The following is a 15,372-nucleotide window of genomic DNA, read 5'->3' on the forward strand; positions in this document are numbered from 1 at the left end:
TCAAGAGTCGCTCACATTCCACACTATGCTCCACAGTAGTTTTTAAAATCATTTGGAGGCTTTGATCTTATTACTTGACCATGAAAATAGTAACTTCCAAATTATAGTCAACCTTGAAATGTGTTTACACAGTCAATTCGGAGATCCATACACATCCCATTACCCAGTATCTCCAGCCTGGTAGGGAGGGCTGCAGTCCTAGTAGCAGATTAACCCTTTGCTTTGCACATTTGCTCATATTCAGGGACTCTGTTTTCTTTTGAATTCTGTTAATAAATCTCTTTGATTTTTATTGGTCACAAAGGTTGTGTTTGTCATTCTTATCCAGTAGACATCAAAAAAGGTGAAATCTCTAGGTGCCTAAGCAAGTACTTGCCCGACATAAAAATTTCCTAGGTCTTCGTTCTCTCCGTTTTACACCTTTTCAGACGGAAGCACTAGAGATGTGTTGCTTGGTTTTCCAAATTGTCAGCCTACATGCTCCCTTCTGTAAGTTCCAGTAATCAAGGAATTGATCATACAAGGTTGCTTACTATGGTCAGCCTGTTCATAAATGGATAAGTTGCTGAAAGGTTATCTTGCCAGCATCTGATAATCTCTGGATCCTGAGCTATTGGAGAAACATCAGAAGTGCACTCAAGGTGTTGGGAACAAGGCCAGATCTTGTTTTCTCATTAAATTTCCTAACTTGTCACCATCTGTGGTCCCCATTATTTTTGTCATTCAAAGACTACATAATTTGAAAGCCTTCATCTGCCAATCTCTATTTACAAAGGGAAGTTATTGTATTTCCTTGTTTTTAATTAATTAAGATATACTGTCAGAGCTTTGAGTCACACGAGAGAGCTGGTATTACGCAAGTTAATATAATGTCACCCAGAAGCTAGGGAACAAAGATTTAGGTGGTAGAGCCTTATTATGAGTCATTTCCTATATATACTAAAAGTAGCTCAAATATCTGTGTTGCTACCTTTAGACAGTCCTCCTAGCAAACCACTACATGAAACGTTCAGATTCACAGTCTTCCATTTATTTTTGTTTAATGTATTTAATTGGAGGATAGTTACTTTACAGTATTATGATTGGTTTTGCTGTATATCAGCATGAATCAGCCACAGGTATACATGTGTCCCCCATCCTGAACCACGCCTCCCACCTCCCTCCCCACTCCATCCCTCTGGGTTGTCCTAGAGCAGGGTGCCCTGCCTCAGTGCATCAAACTTGCCCTGGTCACCTATTTTACATATGGTAATGTACATGTTTCAGTGCTATTCTTTCAAATCATTCCACCCTCACCTTCTCCCACTGCATCCAAAAGTCTGTTCTTTATGTCTGTGTCTCCTTTGCTTCCCTGCATGTAAGATCATTAGCACCATATTTCTAAATTCCATATATATTCAATATACAGTATTTGTCTTTCTCTTTCTGACTTATTTCACTCTGTATAATAGGCTCCAGGTTCATCCACCTCATTAGAACTGACTCAAATGCACTCCTTTTTATAGCTGAGTAATACTCCATTGTGTATATGTACCACAACTTCCTTATCCATTCATCTGCTGATGAAAAGATGCTCAACATCACTCTATCAGAGAAATGCAAATCAAAACCACAATGAGGTGTCATCTCATACCACTCAGAATGGCCATCATCAAAAAGTCTACAAACAATAAAGGCTGGAGACGGTGTGGAGAAAAGGGAACCCTCTTACACTCTTGGTGGGAGTGCAAATTGGTACAGCCACTATGGAGAACAATATGGAGATTCCCTAAAAAACTGGGAATAGAACTGCCCTATGACCCAGCAATCCCACTGCTGGGCATACACCCTGAGGAAACCAGAATTGAAGGAGACATGTGTACCCCAGTGTTCATTGCAGCAGTGTTTACAATAGCTGGGACATGGAAGCAATCCAGATTCACAATCTTGCAAAACATTTTCTGGTTGCTGATTTCATCTGTTGCCTCACAAGTGAAACACAAGTCTGCTTTCTTGGTCATCGAGGTGTTCCCCAGCCTGACTTGCCTAGAAATTGCCGTTTTCGTAAAGAGCCGCCATGCCTCGTGTCCTTTGGCTTATGATTCAGGTAAAGAGCAGGCTGCTCTCACTCTCTCAGTGCTGGTGATATGTGTTTTTGTTTTATTAAATCTTTAAAAAACTGGGCTTGTTGTTACGACCTCTATATATTCTTTAGTTCTTTTCCATAACTGGTTAGATTGCCTTTTTTTTTTCCCTCCCTTTGTAAAAATATGAGCACCTTTCTAAAGAACATCACGGCTTCCAGAATGGCTGCGTAATAAAACAGGGGAAACGTGTTGAGGTTAACATTAGGATTCTCCAGACTGTGACTCAGGGCTGCTTTACTGATGGGAAGGTTTGAGGCGTCTCAGGCATGATCCTCAGAATCACAGATCTTCCTGCTCTTGCCCGACTTGTTTTGACGAACCCAAGATCATCTTTAACACTAGTCACAGAGCTCTTCGTGAAATCAAGATACCAAGTGGTATCCACTGCAGACAGTTGTTTGTGATTGAGAGTTACCAAGAAACCCTCTGTTCAAAAGGAAGCAATACCTTATTTAGGTGTGAGCTTCACCTGATGGGCAAGTAAGCGCAGCGGGGGTCCGGGGGGAAGTGCGCATTCCTCCACCTTAGGTGCCTGATTCTTCTGACCACAAAGGAGACTCTTCAGAGATATTGAGAAACAAAAGCACATGCAGTCAGCCCTGAGGGTAAATGTTGCAGGGCCTGGTACTCCAAGGCATTACATCCTAGATGGCTCCTGTGTCCCCCCAAACATGTTCAGCTGTTGAGAGTCTCCATCTCAGGATTCTGTCCCTGCACAACGAGGATGCAAAGGTTTCAGGTAATCTTGCATCCAGCCTGGCTACCTTCCTGATATGAATCCCCAAATAAACCATCCCACGATATCCAGCTGAACTTGTTCCTGTGCATACAGTATTTCACAGCCCATCCTGTACTGTTTGTTTTGGCAAGTACACTTCAGCATATAATAAATCATGGAAGGAAAAAGCCTTTTGGCCTAGCTTGCTTCAGCCCGCTGTAACGTCAGAATACAGAAAGCAGTTCTGTTTTTAGACATCCTTTTACTAACCCAACATTCATAATTTATGATTTCACTGTAAAATTCCTGCAACACGACACCAAAAGTAAAGCTGCCCTTTAATTAAGTACTCTTGGTAGGAAAAACGTGAAGCTGATGTGCCAAACATCTCTATGTGCATGGTGATTGATAACGATTACATCTTTATGAACCCAACCTAGAGGTCTCAACTTCCTGCTGACTACTTCCTGAGTGTGCTAACTAAATTGGAGCTAATTCGGAGGCATTATTTAGAAATACTGAGGTTTTAAGCCTGCATCTGTCAAGACTTTTTCTCAACTCTACGTGGCATTATTCCTTGTTTTCGTGATAAGAACCTATGCCAAATTTCATGCCATGTTCACCCTTAAGAGAAATTGTAATGCAGAGAGAGGAGGGTCAAGAGATTTCTTTGTAGGATCCCAGTTGTCCTATGTGTGTGTGTGTATTTTTGTTTTGTTTTAGACTAGAAAGAATAGGGCAGAAAGAACTTCTGGCCCTATTGGTATATTGTAAGAAGACTTTGAGCCATTTCGTTTTTTAAGAGTACTTTTCAAACTTTTTTTTTCCACTTAATTGAAAATAGGTAAGTTTAACCTTTAAAAGGGTGCCTCTGAGTGTGAAAGTGTTAATCGCTCAGTCATGTCCAATTCTTTGGGATCCCAAGGACTGTAACCCACCAGGCGCCTCTGTACATGGAAGCAACCCTCCAGGCAAGAATACTAGAGTGGTTGCCCTTCCCTTCTGCAGGGGATCTTCCTGACCCAGGGATCAAACTCCGGTCTCTTGCATTGCAGGCAGATTCTTTACCCTCTGAGCCACCAGGGAAGCTGCCCTCAGCTGTGCCTGTGGATGTTAAAAGGCTAAAAGCCCAAGTCTGGTGCTCCCCAGCTCAATGCTACTGCATCTCTATTTTATCCTTCATCAGCTAAGTCAGCGTAACTCCTGACTGAGAGGAAATTAGGATAGTGAATTAGTTCAGGTTCCTTGAAAAAAAGGTAACAAATCCGTCCAAGGTGGTAACATTTGCATTCAATAAACTTTTTGGTCTAAGTTCAGCTACTTTCAGTCAGAATCATAGTGAACAAAACAAAAACTGTGTAAAGTCATATAGTCATCTTATCCATGCATCAGTGATTACCTTTTTCTGGAATTATGTCAGTACTACCTGTGTGTGTTGTTTTCTCGTGTTTTTGCAGGTTTGGGCCAGGCTTAGTCATCTACTGGTACGGGTTTATCCAGGAGCTGGACTGTAACCGGGAGAGGGGCATCCTGCTGCATGCCTGCTTCCCCACTGACATCGTCACCTTGTGCCACAGTGTTGCGTGACCCTGATGATCCTGGAAGAGAAGCTGGGGGGAAAAGGTGAATCCGGAAGCAATTTTACTTTCCTGCAGCGTAAACTCCTGGCAACATCTGCCCTGAACTTCAGCTGAACTCTCGCTGCCCGTGGTCACACCACTACCTTTTTAGACAAACATATCAAGAGTTTCTGTTTTCCTTCATCCCTTGCTCATGGGAACAGCCAAGAACTACAGACACAACCCACTCATTATCAGCATTTCTGTCTCCGTCAAACAGTTAGTTTATAGATAGTCATAATCTTTCTTCCTTCCGGATGGTTTCTCCTTATATACTGAACAAAAGAAAAAATGTGGAGACTGAAAGGTGTGATTTTTCAATTCTCCGCCCAGTTACCGAATCGCCCTCTTTTTTTTTTTGGCTAAGCCTGCATTCATTCTGTCTCCCTCCCCATTTCTCTTCATGTACAGTTACAGATACCCAGGGTTGCATTGCCGTCATGGAATAACCTCTCACGGTCCTAGCAAAGCCAAAGTCATGAAGGCTACAACTAGATTTTCTTGCCCACCTGCAAGGGCTGATCTTGCTGGGAGCCTGAGTTTGTTTTGCCCAGTCTTTATGGTTTCCTGACTTCTATGGCAGTAAGCCAAGCTGAAAAAAATATATTTGATGAGAATTTCTTCTTTTTATATTACTTGTTTGAACACCAAACATTTTCCACTTATCTCATTTAAAAGCATTAGTTATGTTGTGTCTGGAAACCACGCTTCTCTTTTGGACTGGGGGCTGAGGGCAGACGACTGAAGCTCGGGGCCAGCCTTGACAAGAGTTTATTTTTAAACACGACTAATTGTCTGTAGGTATGGATGGTAGTTGGTATTTTTATGAGTAAAATTTTTCAAAAGTGCATTCTTTACCCTGCTTTATATCTCCATTTATACCACATAATTATATAACACTCAAATAATTTAGGCATTAGGGACATTCAGCTTTGAATGAATTAAGTGTACCAAAAATAAACCTAGAGCAATTTTCAGGTTAGCAAAATAAAAGAAGTTTTGTATTTGTTCACTTTCATTTATTCACTTTTTATGCTGCAAGCCAAATTTCAATCTGAAGGAAAATATCATTATAAACCTATCTTTTAGGAAGGTAAAAAATTAATCCATACCCAAAAATGTATTTAGTAAAATTTTCCCCCATGTTGACAAAAAATAATATTCTTTATAATGTTAAGTGAGTTTGGAAATATTAGTAAAAATGTAACTTTTACAAACACCCTCAAGTTATATGCATTGCTTGGTTCTTTCAAAAGACTAACTGTACTGTCTGTGCTTTGTTCATTTTGCACCTAAGAGGGTATGCAGACGTCTGCCTATTGTGTTTCCTTTTGAAGAACACAAACGTGTCGGGTTCAGGCATGGATTTTAGCTCTGTGGTAGGTTGCATTAAACAAGAAAGAGGGAGAAGATGAAATAGTATGGTATTATCAGGCAAACTTGTACTTCAGTGTAAAATTCACGATGCAGGTTTTGTGAGTAAAATAGATTGATTGGGAACCACTGCTGTTGTTCTTGATACACACCACACACACTCACACTTGGGAACCACTGTTGTCTTGATACATCTCACACACACACACACTCACACACACAGACTCAAACACACACTCACACACACACACACTCACACACACACTCTTAGACCAAACGGTTGTTAAAAGCAGTTTTCATGGCATGCTTTATACTGATTTTTCTTCTTTAGGAGTAAATTATACATGGATCTTCACAAATGTTGAAAACCTTGTTAAACCCTCATCAAAGATTTGTTTATTTTACATTAAACAAATTTGTGATGAAGGGGCACAAATAAATTTAAAAAATAAAAGAGGCGCTTGCTCCTACCTGGCACCCTGACATAATATGTTAGGAGAAGGTACCAGTGTTCTTTGGCAAAGGCACCACCTTTTTGTTATGCATGAGATTTTAAAATCTGGCCCTGAAAAGTGGGAAAGAAACCAGCAGTAGACTGTACATACCATGATAAAGTTACAAAGTTATTTAAAACTAAGCTTTATACAACATAAAAACTAATGTGATTATAATATGTATTACGGAGGAGTGGTGTTGGGGGGACTGATGTTCCTAGACTAGAAGCCTTTTATGTAAGAAATACTTATCTGTGCTATTAATATTTCTATGTGTGTTATTTGTTTACTTGTTTGTGGGGTTTTTTTAACTTAGACAGTATAAACATCACCCCTAAAGAGTAGACATACGGTGATATATTTTTTTTTTGCTCTCGTCATTAGAACAGTAACGTTAAAGTCAAATCTCACTTTATGTAGATCTCTGCAAACCATGCTGATGAGTTAAGCCAAGTCAGAAAGCAGGAGTGTGTGTACAAACATAAAACTCAATGATGTTCTCTCTGGCATATGTAGACTTGCCAAGCGTCTGCTCTGACAAACAAACAAGAGACCGTGTTTGTTCGAAGCTCTCCGAGGGCTGAGTTCAGAGCTAAGCTGATCCAGCACCGATACTTCAGGCTATTTCACAGACTTGGTCCCGCCCCATTTCTACCCCAAACAAACAAAAAACAATGAGACTTCTTTTTTTTTTTTCTTAATTTGCTTTGGGCGAGGTGTCTGTTAACTCTTCTAAACACTCCCAAATCATATATAAAAGGGAGGCTCCCGTGCAGAGCAGAAAACTGGCTCCCCAGGGGACATCATTTTCCTTTAAGCATAGGTGTGTGTAGCTGCTCACTACTGGCAAGGCTTAATTCCACTCTGGAAAAAGATGATAAGTTGTCAGGTCTTTGAGGGGGTGCACTCACTCCTTGAAGCCGCCTGGGGATTGCTTAGCACCCTGGGTGAGGTCATCCACTAAGTGGGCCCCATGGGCCTCACTAGTTAAGGCACAGCGCCCAAGGGAGCAGTTAATTCACTCGCCCCTCCCTGAGGAGGTACACCCAGTGTTTCCTTTCCTCTCTGGAGCCGAGATACCCGAGATGTCTGCACTTTCTCACCAGCTCCCCCACCCCCACACACCCCCTTTACAGACCTGCAGTTTCAGTTGAATTAAATCTTTCACGTGCTGGCCTCCATTCCCTTCCTCTCCCGTGTCATCTCCCTTCTCCAGCCTTGGCAGTTTCTTCCCACGTGGACACATTTGGCACTTCCTCGCTACAACTCATTGGAGAGGACCCTGGTGCTGGGAAAGATGGAAGGCAAGAGAGAAGGGAACGACAGAGGATGAGAGGTTGGATGGCATCACTGACTCAATGGACATGAGGTTGAGCAAACTCCGGGAAGCCTGGCGTGCTGTGATTCATGGGGTCCCAAAAGTCAGACACGACTGAGTGACTGAACATCAACAACAACACTATCCCTTGGTTCTTCTTCTCTCTGGAAGATGATCCAGGACTGAAATGCAGCCCATCTGAATCTTGATCCATGTATTTTCAGAGTCCAGGGTGGGGAGGAACAATTGGCCTAAACCCTCGGGGAAAAGCACACCGACTGCTCCTCCGTGTACCCAGTGTTCACAGGCACCTGTGGCACCTGAAAATCATAAAACCTGTAGCTAAGATATTTACAGGGTCAAAGAGCACCTGAGGTTTAGTCTGTCCATAACTATTTTGGCAAAAAAAGTCCAAAGAACATGTGAGGTTTACTAATATTTCCAGGCTGAATGGTGATGTTTAGCTGATTAAAATTACTAATTAAAATAGTAAAATGTCTCTGTGATTCAATTAGAGAATCACGGCCTAGCTCGTTCATCTTGAAAGAAGCTTGCCATTTTCCGTGTGATCTGCTGGGAGCAGATTGCCTCCTAACTATAACTATTTTGTGAATAGGATGGGAGGTGAAAATCTCCCAGTTGGCACCTTCTCAGTTAGGGTCAAGGAACAAAGCCAGCTTAACTAGAGAGGAAATTAAAAGGCAAACAATAGGAGTTTGCCTGCACTGTCACCATTTATAGCGAGATCCTCTCTGGACCTGCCTGGCAGGTCACCCTCAGGTTAAGGAAAGGTCCCAGTGACAGAGTTCAGACCCTCTAATTGTATTATGCCAAACTAACCTTCCTATATATAGTAAAAATGGTCTGAAGATGTTTTATTAAGAACATGCCTGGATTGCAAAGATTAAGGAAGATGGAATTATGAATTAAATAATAACCAGAACAGCTTGGGTTCCCCTTGTGTTTTTCACTTTCCTGCTATTGTTTTGAACATAGCTGTGAGACAAAGAGCTGCTTAGGTCAAGAACTATAAATTACAGTTTTCATACAATAGTCATCCACTAAAATGATTTCAAAGCTTGATCAAAGTACTTCAAAAAGACTTTTAAAACTTTTCCACAATGCAGGGGGAGGGGAAAGACTCATTTGATGCTTTAATTTGCTTCAGTCTAGCAGAGTTCCATCTTGGCGTCATACCTACTTTCTATAAAATCCCACTCATTAGTTAAAGAAATCCAACTTGTTCTGATTGTTGTCTCATGTACAAGTAAAGTGGATTTACATTTCCATCTAGTTAACTGGCACAACTAAACCTTTGGAGGCACTTGGAATGGAAGGGAAAGGTGCACATAATCCTGCTTTCAAAGAAGCATAACTTGACAGCATTTAATCATGATATGCAAGGTGTTTAAGACTAACTCCCTGATTAGAATTAAAGTGGATATCAGTGGATTTAGTTGGCATCTTAATAATAGTCATGGTAGCAGATAGATTTCGTGTTTCATCTCTTTTCCCTCACCACTTGCATTTACTTGGAGCTGTCTCATGTCATAAGCAAGGATGTTGAGAGGTACCCTAGTGGTAGATAAATTGAGTAAATTCTAGGCCCAACCATACATAAAGACAGTGTGGGATGGCTGCCACAATGCTTCCCTATCAGGTAATTTTTATTTTTTAAAAGGAAGGTCATTTTTAAATGCTGACATGAAATATAACCAAGTCAATTAAGTAATAACAATGAAAGTTCAGAGTTTAATTGAGGCCTGAACATGAAGCCACTGACCATTAACCTAAAGCAGTCAGGAATTCCCCTGAAAATAGCCTCAGTTAAAAGTATTTCTAGAATAGCTAGCACTTTTTTCTTAAAAAAAAAAAGTGTCATTTTTATATTCAACACAGATACAGTCAGAAATTACAATTGAGTTTATCTAAAGTGGACTGTTTTTAAATTTTAATTGAAATTTCTTTTATAGGGAAAAATCAAAATTTATATAATCCCAATGATCTCTGCAGGAAACCATAGTTTTGTAAGTAAACCAAAAGTTGTAAGCTCCTTTTATTTGATTGTGCCACGTTTATCTCAATTGTTGATGTACTTCTGTCTGTAGTTGTTCATTGGTGAGATTTTCTGACTCGATTGCAAGCTCCATAGAGTAAGAACTTTGTTGATCTTGTTCACCGCTCTATGACCCAATATCTAACAGAGCTCCTGGCACAGAGCAGGTGTTCAATAAATGTTGAATGCACAAATGAATGACTGTTAAGCTTAGATTAAATATGCTTACTCACTTGCATTAAAGGAATAATTAGAGCCTTTTTATTTTAACTTTCTCATTTTCTTCAGCTGAAAACTGGGTGTATTTATTGGAATCAGAGAAACACATATTTTGGCATTAATTACTTTGGTGAGAATTAATTACTTTAGAAACCCTCAAAATCTGAAATATGGCAGTTTCATCAACCAGAGTATTTGAGGATGCGTACTTAGTTGTAAAGGCTTCCCTGGTGGCTCAGAAGGTAAAGAATCCACTGCCAATGCAGGAGACACAGTTTGATCCCTGGGTTGGGCAGATCCCCTGGAGAAGGAAATGGCTACCCACTCCAGTATCCTTGCCTGGAGAATCCATGGACAGAGGAGCTTGGTGGGCTACAGTCCATAGGGTTGCAAAAAATTGGACATTACTAAAGCAACTTAGCATCCACATATACACTTAGTTTTAAGAGGAATTCCTGTGCTTTCATTGCGTTTGCCTTAAAATTAACCTTTGTACATTATTGTTTATCCAATATATTGCTAAATTAACTCAAACATTTAAAAAAAATTTTTTTTTTTTTTAAGAAAAAGAGGCTTATTAAGGCTTAGCTTTATCTTTACATTTCTATTTAAGGAAGTTTCCTCTAAAATCAAGTCAAGGCAACTATGTTTTGTACACAGATTTGGGGATATTTGGTGGAATTATTAGATTAATTGCAAAAAATGGTGCTTTCCACTGCTCGCTTTTGTACTTCTGAGCCAGTGACAAAGTGCTTCCTGGCGATAGAAGTGTCTGCTCGCTCAGGAGAGACGGGTTCTCTGGTTATTGGCCAGCAGGCTCTGACTTGGGAGAGACACTGTCCACAAACGGCTCAGAGGCTGTTTCCCTGTTAGTCATTAATTCAGAGTATGCTATCATCTGAAAGCCAGAGTCATTTGCACGTTTCCTCACATTTTGAAGACGTGTGACACAAACGGAGCTGGAACTCTCACATTTCCTCCGTGCTCTGCTGGTTTCCCAGGACTTAACTCACTGGGGCCATTTTGGTATGTGGTTCCTTCCATGAGTGTCTCCGGAGAGAACTGACATGCGGGACAGATACCACTGAGACTGGATCCTCTCTGGCTGTGTGGGATGTTTCCATCGTATATTTTTAGCATTTAGGGTCCTGAAGACATGAATATTTATTGCATCCCTGATGTATGTTTGGCAGGCTATAGTCCGTGGGGTCGCAAGAGTCAGACACGACTTAGTGACTAAACAGCAACGACAAGTGTGTGTTTGGAGTTGTCTCAGGTGCTGTGGGGAATTCAGAAATATGCAGTAAATGCTCATTTGGGAGGAAATACATCATTACTTGGGCTTCCTAGGTGGCTCAGCCATGGTGCACGAATCATTACTTGGCAAAATGAAAGCAAAAGATTTGAAAATTTCAGAAAAGACAATTATAATATAAAAAGGAAAGAGGCAAACCTGTGAGGCTTTTAGTAAGATATTTTACTTCTAGACTTTGGGCAGCAAATAATTTTCTATAGGCTGCGGTAGCTGCATTCACTACTGTTGAGAAGGGTTCTGAGGCTGAGTCCGGCTCAATGGGAAATAAGGCTGTGATCAATTCTGGGCGCTAGTCTTTGGAATGGGTAGTGATCACATAGATGCCACATATTTTCTATTCCTGCCCTAGGCTGTTCATGTTTAGTGCAAATATAAATAAATTCTAAGCATTTGGAGCAGAACTCATAATCTTGTTCATGGGCCTGAGTAATAAACAGTAACATTTTTCATTGGTTCTATAACATCAAGTGAAGTATTGGTAACATCTGTCCATGGCTGAGATCTGTTTAGCAATTCATATAAACAAAGTATTTCAATAGGAATATGATTTAAAAACTCAAGATAAACACTTTAGAAGGCCACAGATAATTATTTCTCTCAGTAAAGTAAACACCTACAAGTTACATGATGTTATTGAAGAGAAACATTGGGTCTCTACAGTTTGGGCTGTCCATAAGCATCTTGAGATTTGAGGATTGTCTTCTATTAGATGGTCTCACATACTCCTTAGATTTTTATTTTTATTGTTTGTTTTCCCAGTAAATGCAAGCTGGGGTTTCAAGGTCAGCTGCAGAACAGGCCTTCCTTCTCTTTCATGGTCTTAATATCTTCTAGACTTCAATTTTCTATTTAGTGCAATGCATTTTTATAAAGTAGTCATTATATATTTGTTATATTTGTTTTAAAATATGCTTCCAGAGAGAAGTGTTGAAATATTTTCAAAGGTGAAAGAGATGGGTATGCTTTACATGGTAATGCAGTTTTTGTTAATATACTTACCATTAAGCCATAAATAATGTTCCTAAAACCTTTTAATTGAATCAGCTCATTAATTCTGTCAGCTAAAATAATGACAATCATTGCACACAGAAAATTAGTAGGTAAAAAGCTAAAAATATTTTGTTGCTTGCTAATTTGAATAGAAGAATCCATCTTGGTTTTCCAAGTTACAATTTTTTAAAAAGCATTTTGTGGTAAATGAAAAAAAAGAAAGAAAAGCAATTCAGCCTAACAGAGGGTAATCGAAAAGCAGAACAGCGAGAAAGATGGCAAAGTGGACATAAGTGCATGCATGTCAATGTAAAACTCAGTCTTTTGGTAAATTATTTTCATCTTACTTGCTTCCCCACTATCCTTGAAAGTGTTTCCCAATGACAAAGGGGTTAAAAACAGCAGCAGCAGCTTGGAGGCGTGGAGTGAGCAAAGAAGCCCGTGTGAGAATTGAATTGCATTTTCAATCGGTTCCCTAAGAAGTGTGCGGAAAGGAAAATTGAGCCATTAAGCAAAGAAGAGATGAGTTTGACTCATAGACTCAGAGGATTTTAGAATTGGAAGAGACCAGAGACCTTATTGTACAAGTGAGAAAACTGGAGTCGGGAGAGGTCACGTGACTCATCCAAGGTGACAGAGCTAGCTAATTGGAGGCAGGGCTAGAATCCGTCCTTTCTAACCTCCTGTCCACCATCATTGTCACCATGACGTTCATCATTTATTCCAGAAAGAGCTTCCATTACCTGTTATATTTACTGTTTACAAAATAAAAGATCATTGTATATTTTTGAATGAACATTTTGAACCTTACTGTTTTTGCTCTGTTCCTGATTGTCTGATCTCTATAGTAGAAATCAGCTGTTGCTTTGACAGAAATACCTCTCATTTTATTTGCACTTAAGTAACCTAAAATCCTTATCATTTGGTGGCAGTTTTCTTTTTTTTTTTTGGCTATGTAGCTTGGGGGATCTTAGTTCCCCAACCAGGGATTAGACCCTGGTCCCGGCAGTGAAAGTGCAGCATTCAGTTTCTATACATTGCCATGTAGCTTAAGGATTTGCTACTAAAAATGATTTTGGAAACAGTTGTAGGTTATTTTTCCCCCTGGCTGATTTACATATTCATTTGATTTCTCCTTCCATTAAAAAAATCCACAGATGTTATGTCTACTGTCTTCTGTTCCTGTAAGGATAATGTTTAAACTGATAGTAATTCATGAATTTTTCTGATCACCAGTAATGATTAGTATATCATGTTCTATAACTGTACCCAGTAGAACCTGGTGGCTTACACTCAATTTAGTGACAGGCTGGAATCCCTGCTCCCCCACTTAAATAATGAGCCTAAAAGCTTCAATTTCTTCAGTTGTAAAATTGACATAATACCTATCACGTAAGACTATTGTAAGGATTAAATAAGATTATTACGTAATACATCATACATCAGCGCTCTAACAAAACTAGTATCATATCTCATAGTTTTATTGTACATTATATAGTTATTAATAATATCACTACCATAGAAGGATCCATCTAATAAATGAAATGCACCATTAAAAAACTGCGTTTTCTCTGTTAACATCAACGTCAATATGAGGTAGATAGCTTGGTTTATTATTGCTTTTCTAAAACTCATTTTAAAAAAGCCATTTTTCCTAAAGTTAAGGGAGAGGCAGTGGGGATATGTTTAGTTGATTGTTTTTGCAGACACATGTCTCACTTAACATTCCTCTTCTCTAGAGGAGCTCTGAGCCCATGTTTCTTTCGATAGTGACCGTAGCCTTGGCCATAAATACAACTTTGGAGACAACACAGCATAGGAACCAGCTAGGGCTTCCAGGTCTGATTGAAGGCCCCTATCAGCAGTGCTCCAGATGAGGCCTGAAGGTTTGTCATAATAGAAAAGGTTTCTTTCGGGATTGAAATACCTTCTCCAGGCTATTGTTAATTCAGTGAAAGAGCATAAAATGCTATTTGAATGTGATCTTTGAAAAACTGAAAACAGCAAAGCAAAAAGGAATTTGGGGAAATGAATGCTAGTCTGTTCCTGGATTCTTTCTCTGATTGATGCTCCTGACACTATTGGGTGCAGTTTTGTAAAAGACCTGACTTTGGCCAGTGCAGCCACCCCTAAACTTTGACCTCGTTATATCACAGGCAAGCTGAACAGTTTTCCAACAAATGAACAAGCACGGAGGCTTCCCTCTGTGATCACATGCCAGTCTTCCTAGATGCTTGAGGCAGGTTCTGCATCAGTTTCTCCTTGGCAGCGGAGGACACTGTAACACTAACGCTGGGCATGGGAAGTGAGGCTCCTTTCATCTGGGAGCTTGTGATCATTCTGCAAATAGTTAGCTGTGCTTCACAACACTCCTGCCAGGTGAAGAAGTGCTCCTATGTCCGTGCACAGACGACTTAACCAGTTGAGCTGTGTTTCTTGTAGAAGTTTTTTGTTTACTTAGGATCTGCCTGCAGTGCAGGAGACCAGAGTTCAATCCCTGGGTTGGGAAGATCCCCTGGAGTAGAAAATGACAACCCACTCCAGTATTCTCGCCTGGAGAATCCCATGGACGGAGGAGCCTGGCGGGCTACAGTCCACGGGGTCACAAAATGTCAGACACGACTGAGCAATGGGCTTACTTTAGCACACACAGGTTGTGTGGTCTAAAGATAATCTAGACACCTTCATTAACTGAATTTGAACATTTCAGATGAATTTGCATTGCCCTCAACCTGGCAGCACATCTTGTTGAAAGCATGAAAACTGGTACGAGCTGTCCTGAAATGGCTTGATCTGATTATCACCTAAAATTGATCTAGGTTTGCAACTCATTGAAGTCAGATCATTGGAAGGACTCGTGCTGAAGCTGAAGCTCCAATACTTTGGTCACGTGATGCAAAAAGCTGACTCATTGGAAAAAGATTCTGATGCTGGGAATGATGGAAGGCAAAAGGAGAAGAGGGCTTCAGAGGGTGAGATGGTTACATAGCATCACTGACTCAATGGATCTGAATCTGAGCAAACTCTAGGAGATAGTGAAAGTCAGGGAAGCCTGGTGTGCTACAGTCCATGGGGTTGCAAAGTCAAACAGAACTTAAGAGACTGAACAACAGCAACAACATATAATAAAAACCTGTATTTAG

General features: G+C 40.2%; 1 protein-coding gene across 7 annotated transcripts in view; it reads left to right on the forward strand.

Annotated features, from left to right (window-relative positions):
* CDIN1 (CDAN1 interacting nuclease 1) overlaps positions 1–15,372 on the forward strand; it is a 288,076-nt gene that overhangs the window by 223,770 nt on the left and 48,934 nt on the right. For 3 of the 7 annotated variants that reach the window (XM_070468969.1, XM_070468974.1, XM_070468976.1), the window contains one exon: positions 4,302–6,612. The exons of 2 other annotated variants lie outside the window; for them this stretch is intronic. In XM_070468969.1, coding sequence (XP_070325070.1) covers positions 4,302–4,431 — 130 coding nt within the window. In that variant the 3' untranslated portion in view covers positions 4,432–6,612. Of the gene's footprint in view, positions 1–4,301; positions 6,613–15,372 lie in introns of those variants that run through there. 2 more of the 7 variants (XM_070468970.1, XM_070468971.1) reach the window with 2 other exon arrangements.

The sequence above is a fragment of the Odocoileus virginianus genome, chromosome 6, assembly GCF_023699985.2.
Source record: "Odocoileus virginianus isolate 20LAN1187 ecotype Illinois chromosome 6, Ovbor_1.2, whole genome shotgun sequence".
Classification (NCBI taxonomy): Eukaryota; Metazoa; Chordata; class Mammalia; order Artiodactyla; family Cervidae; genus Odocoileus; species Odocoileus virginianus.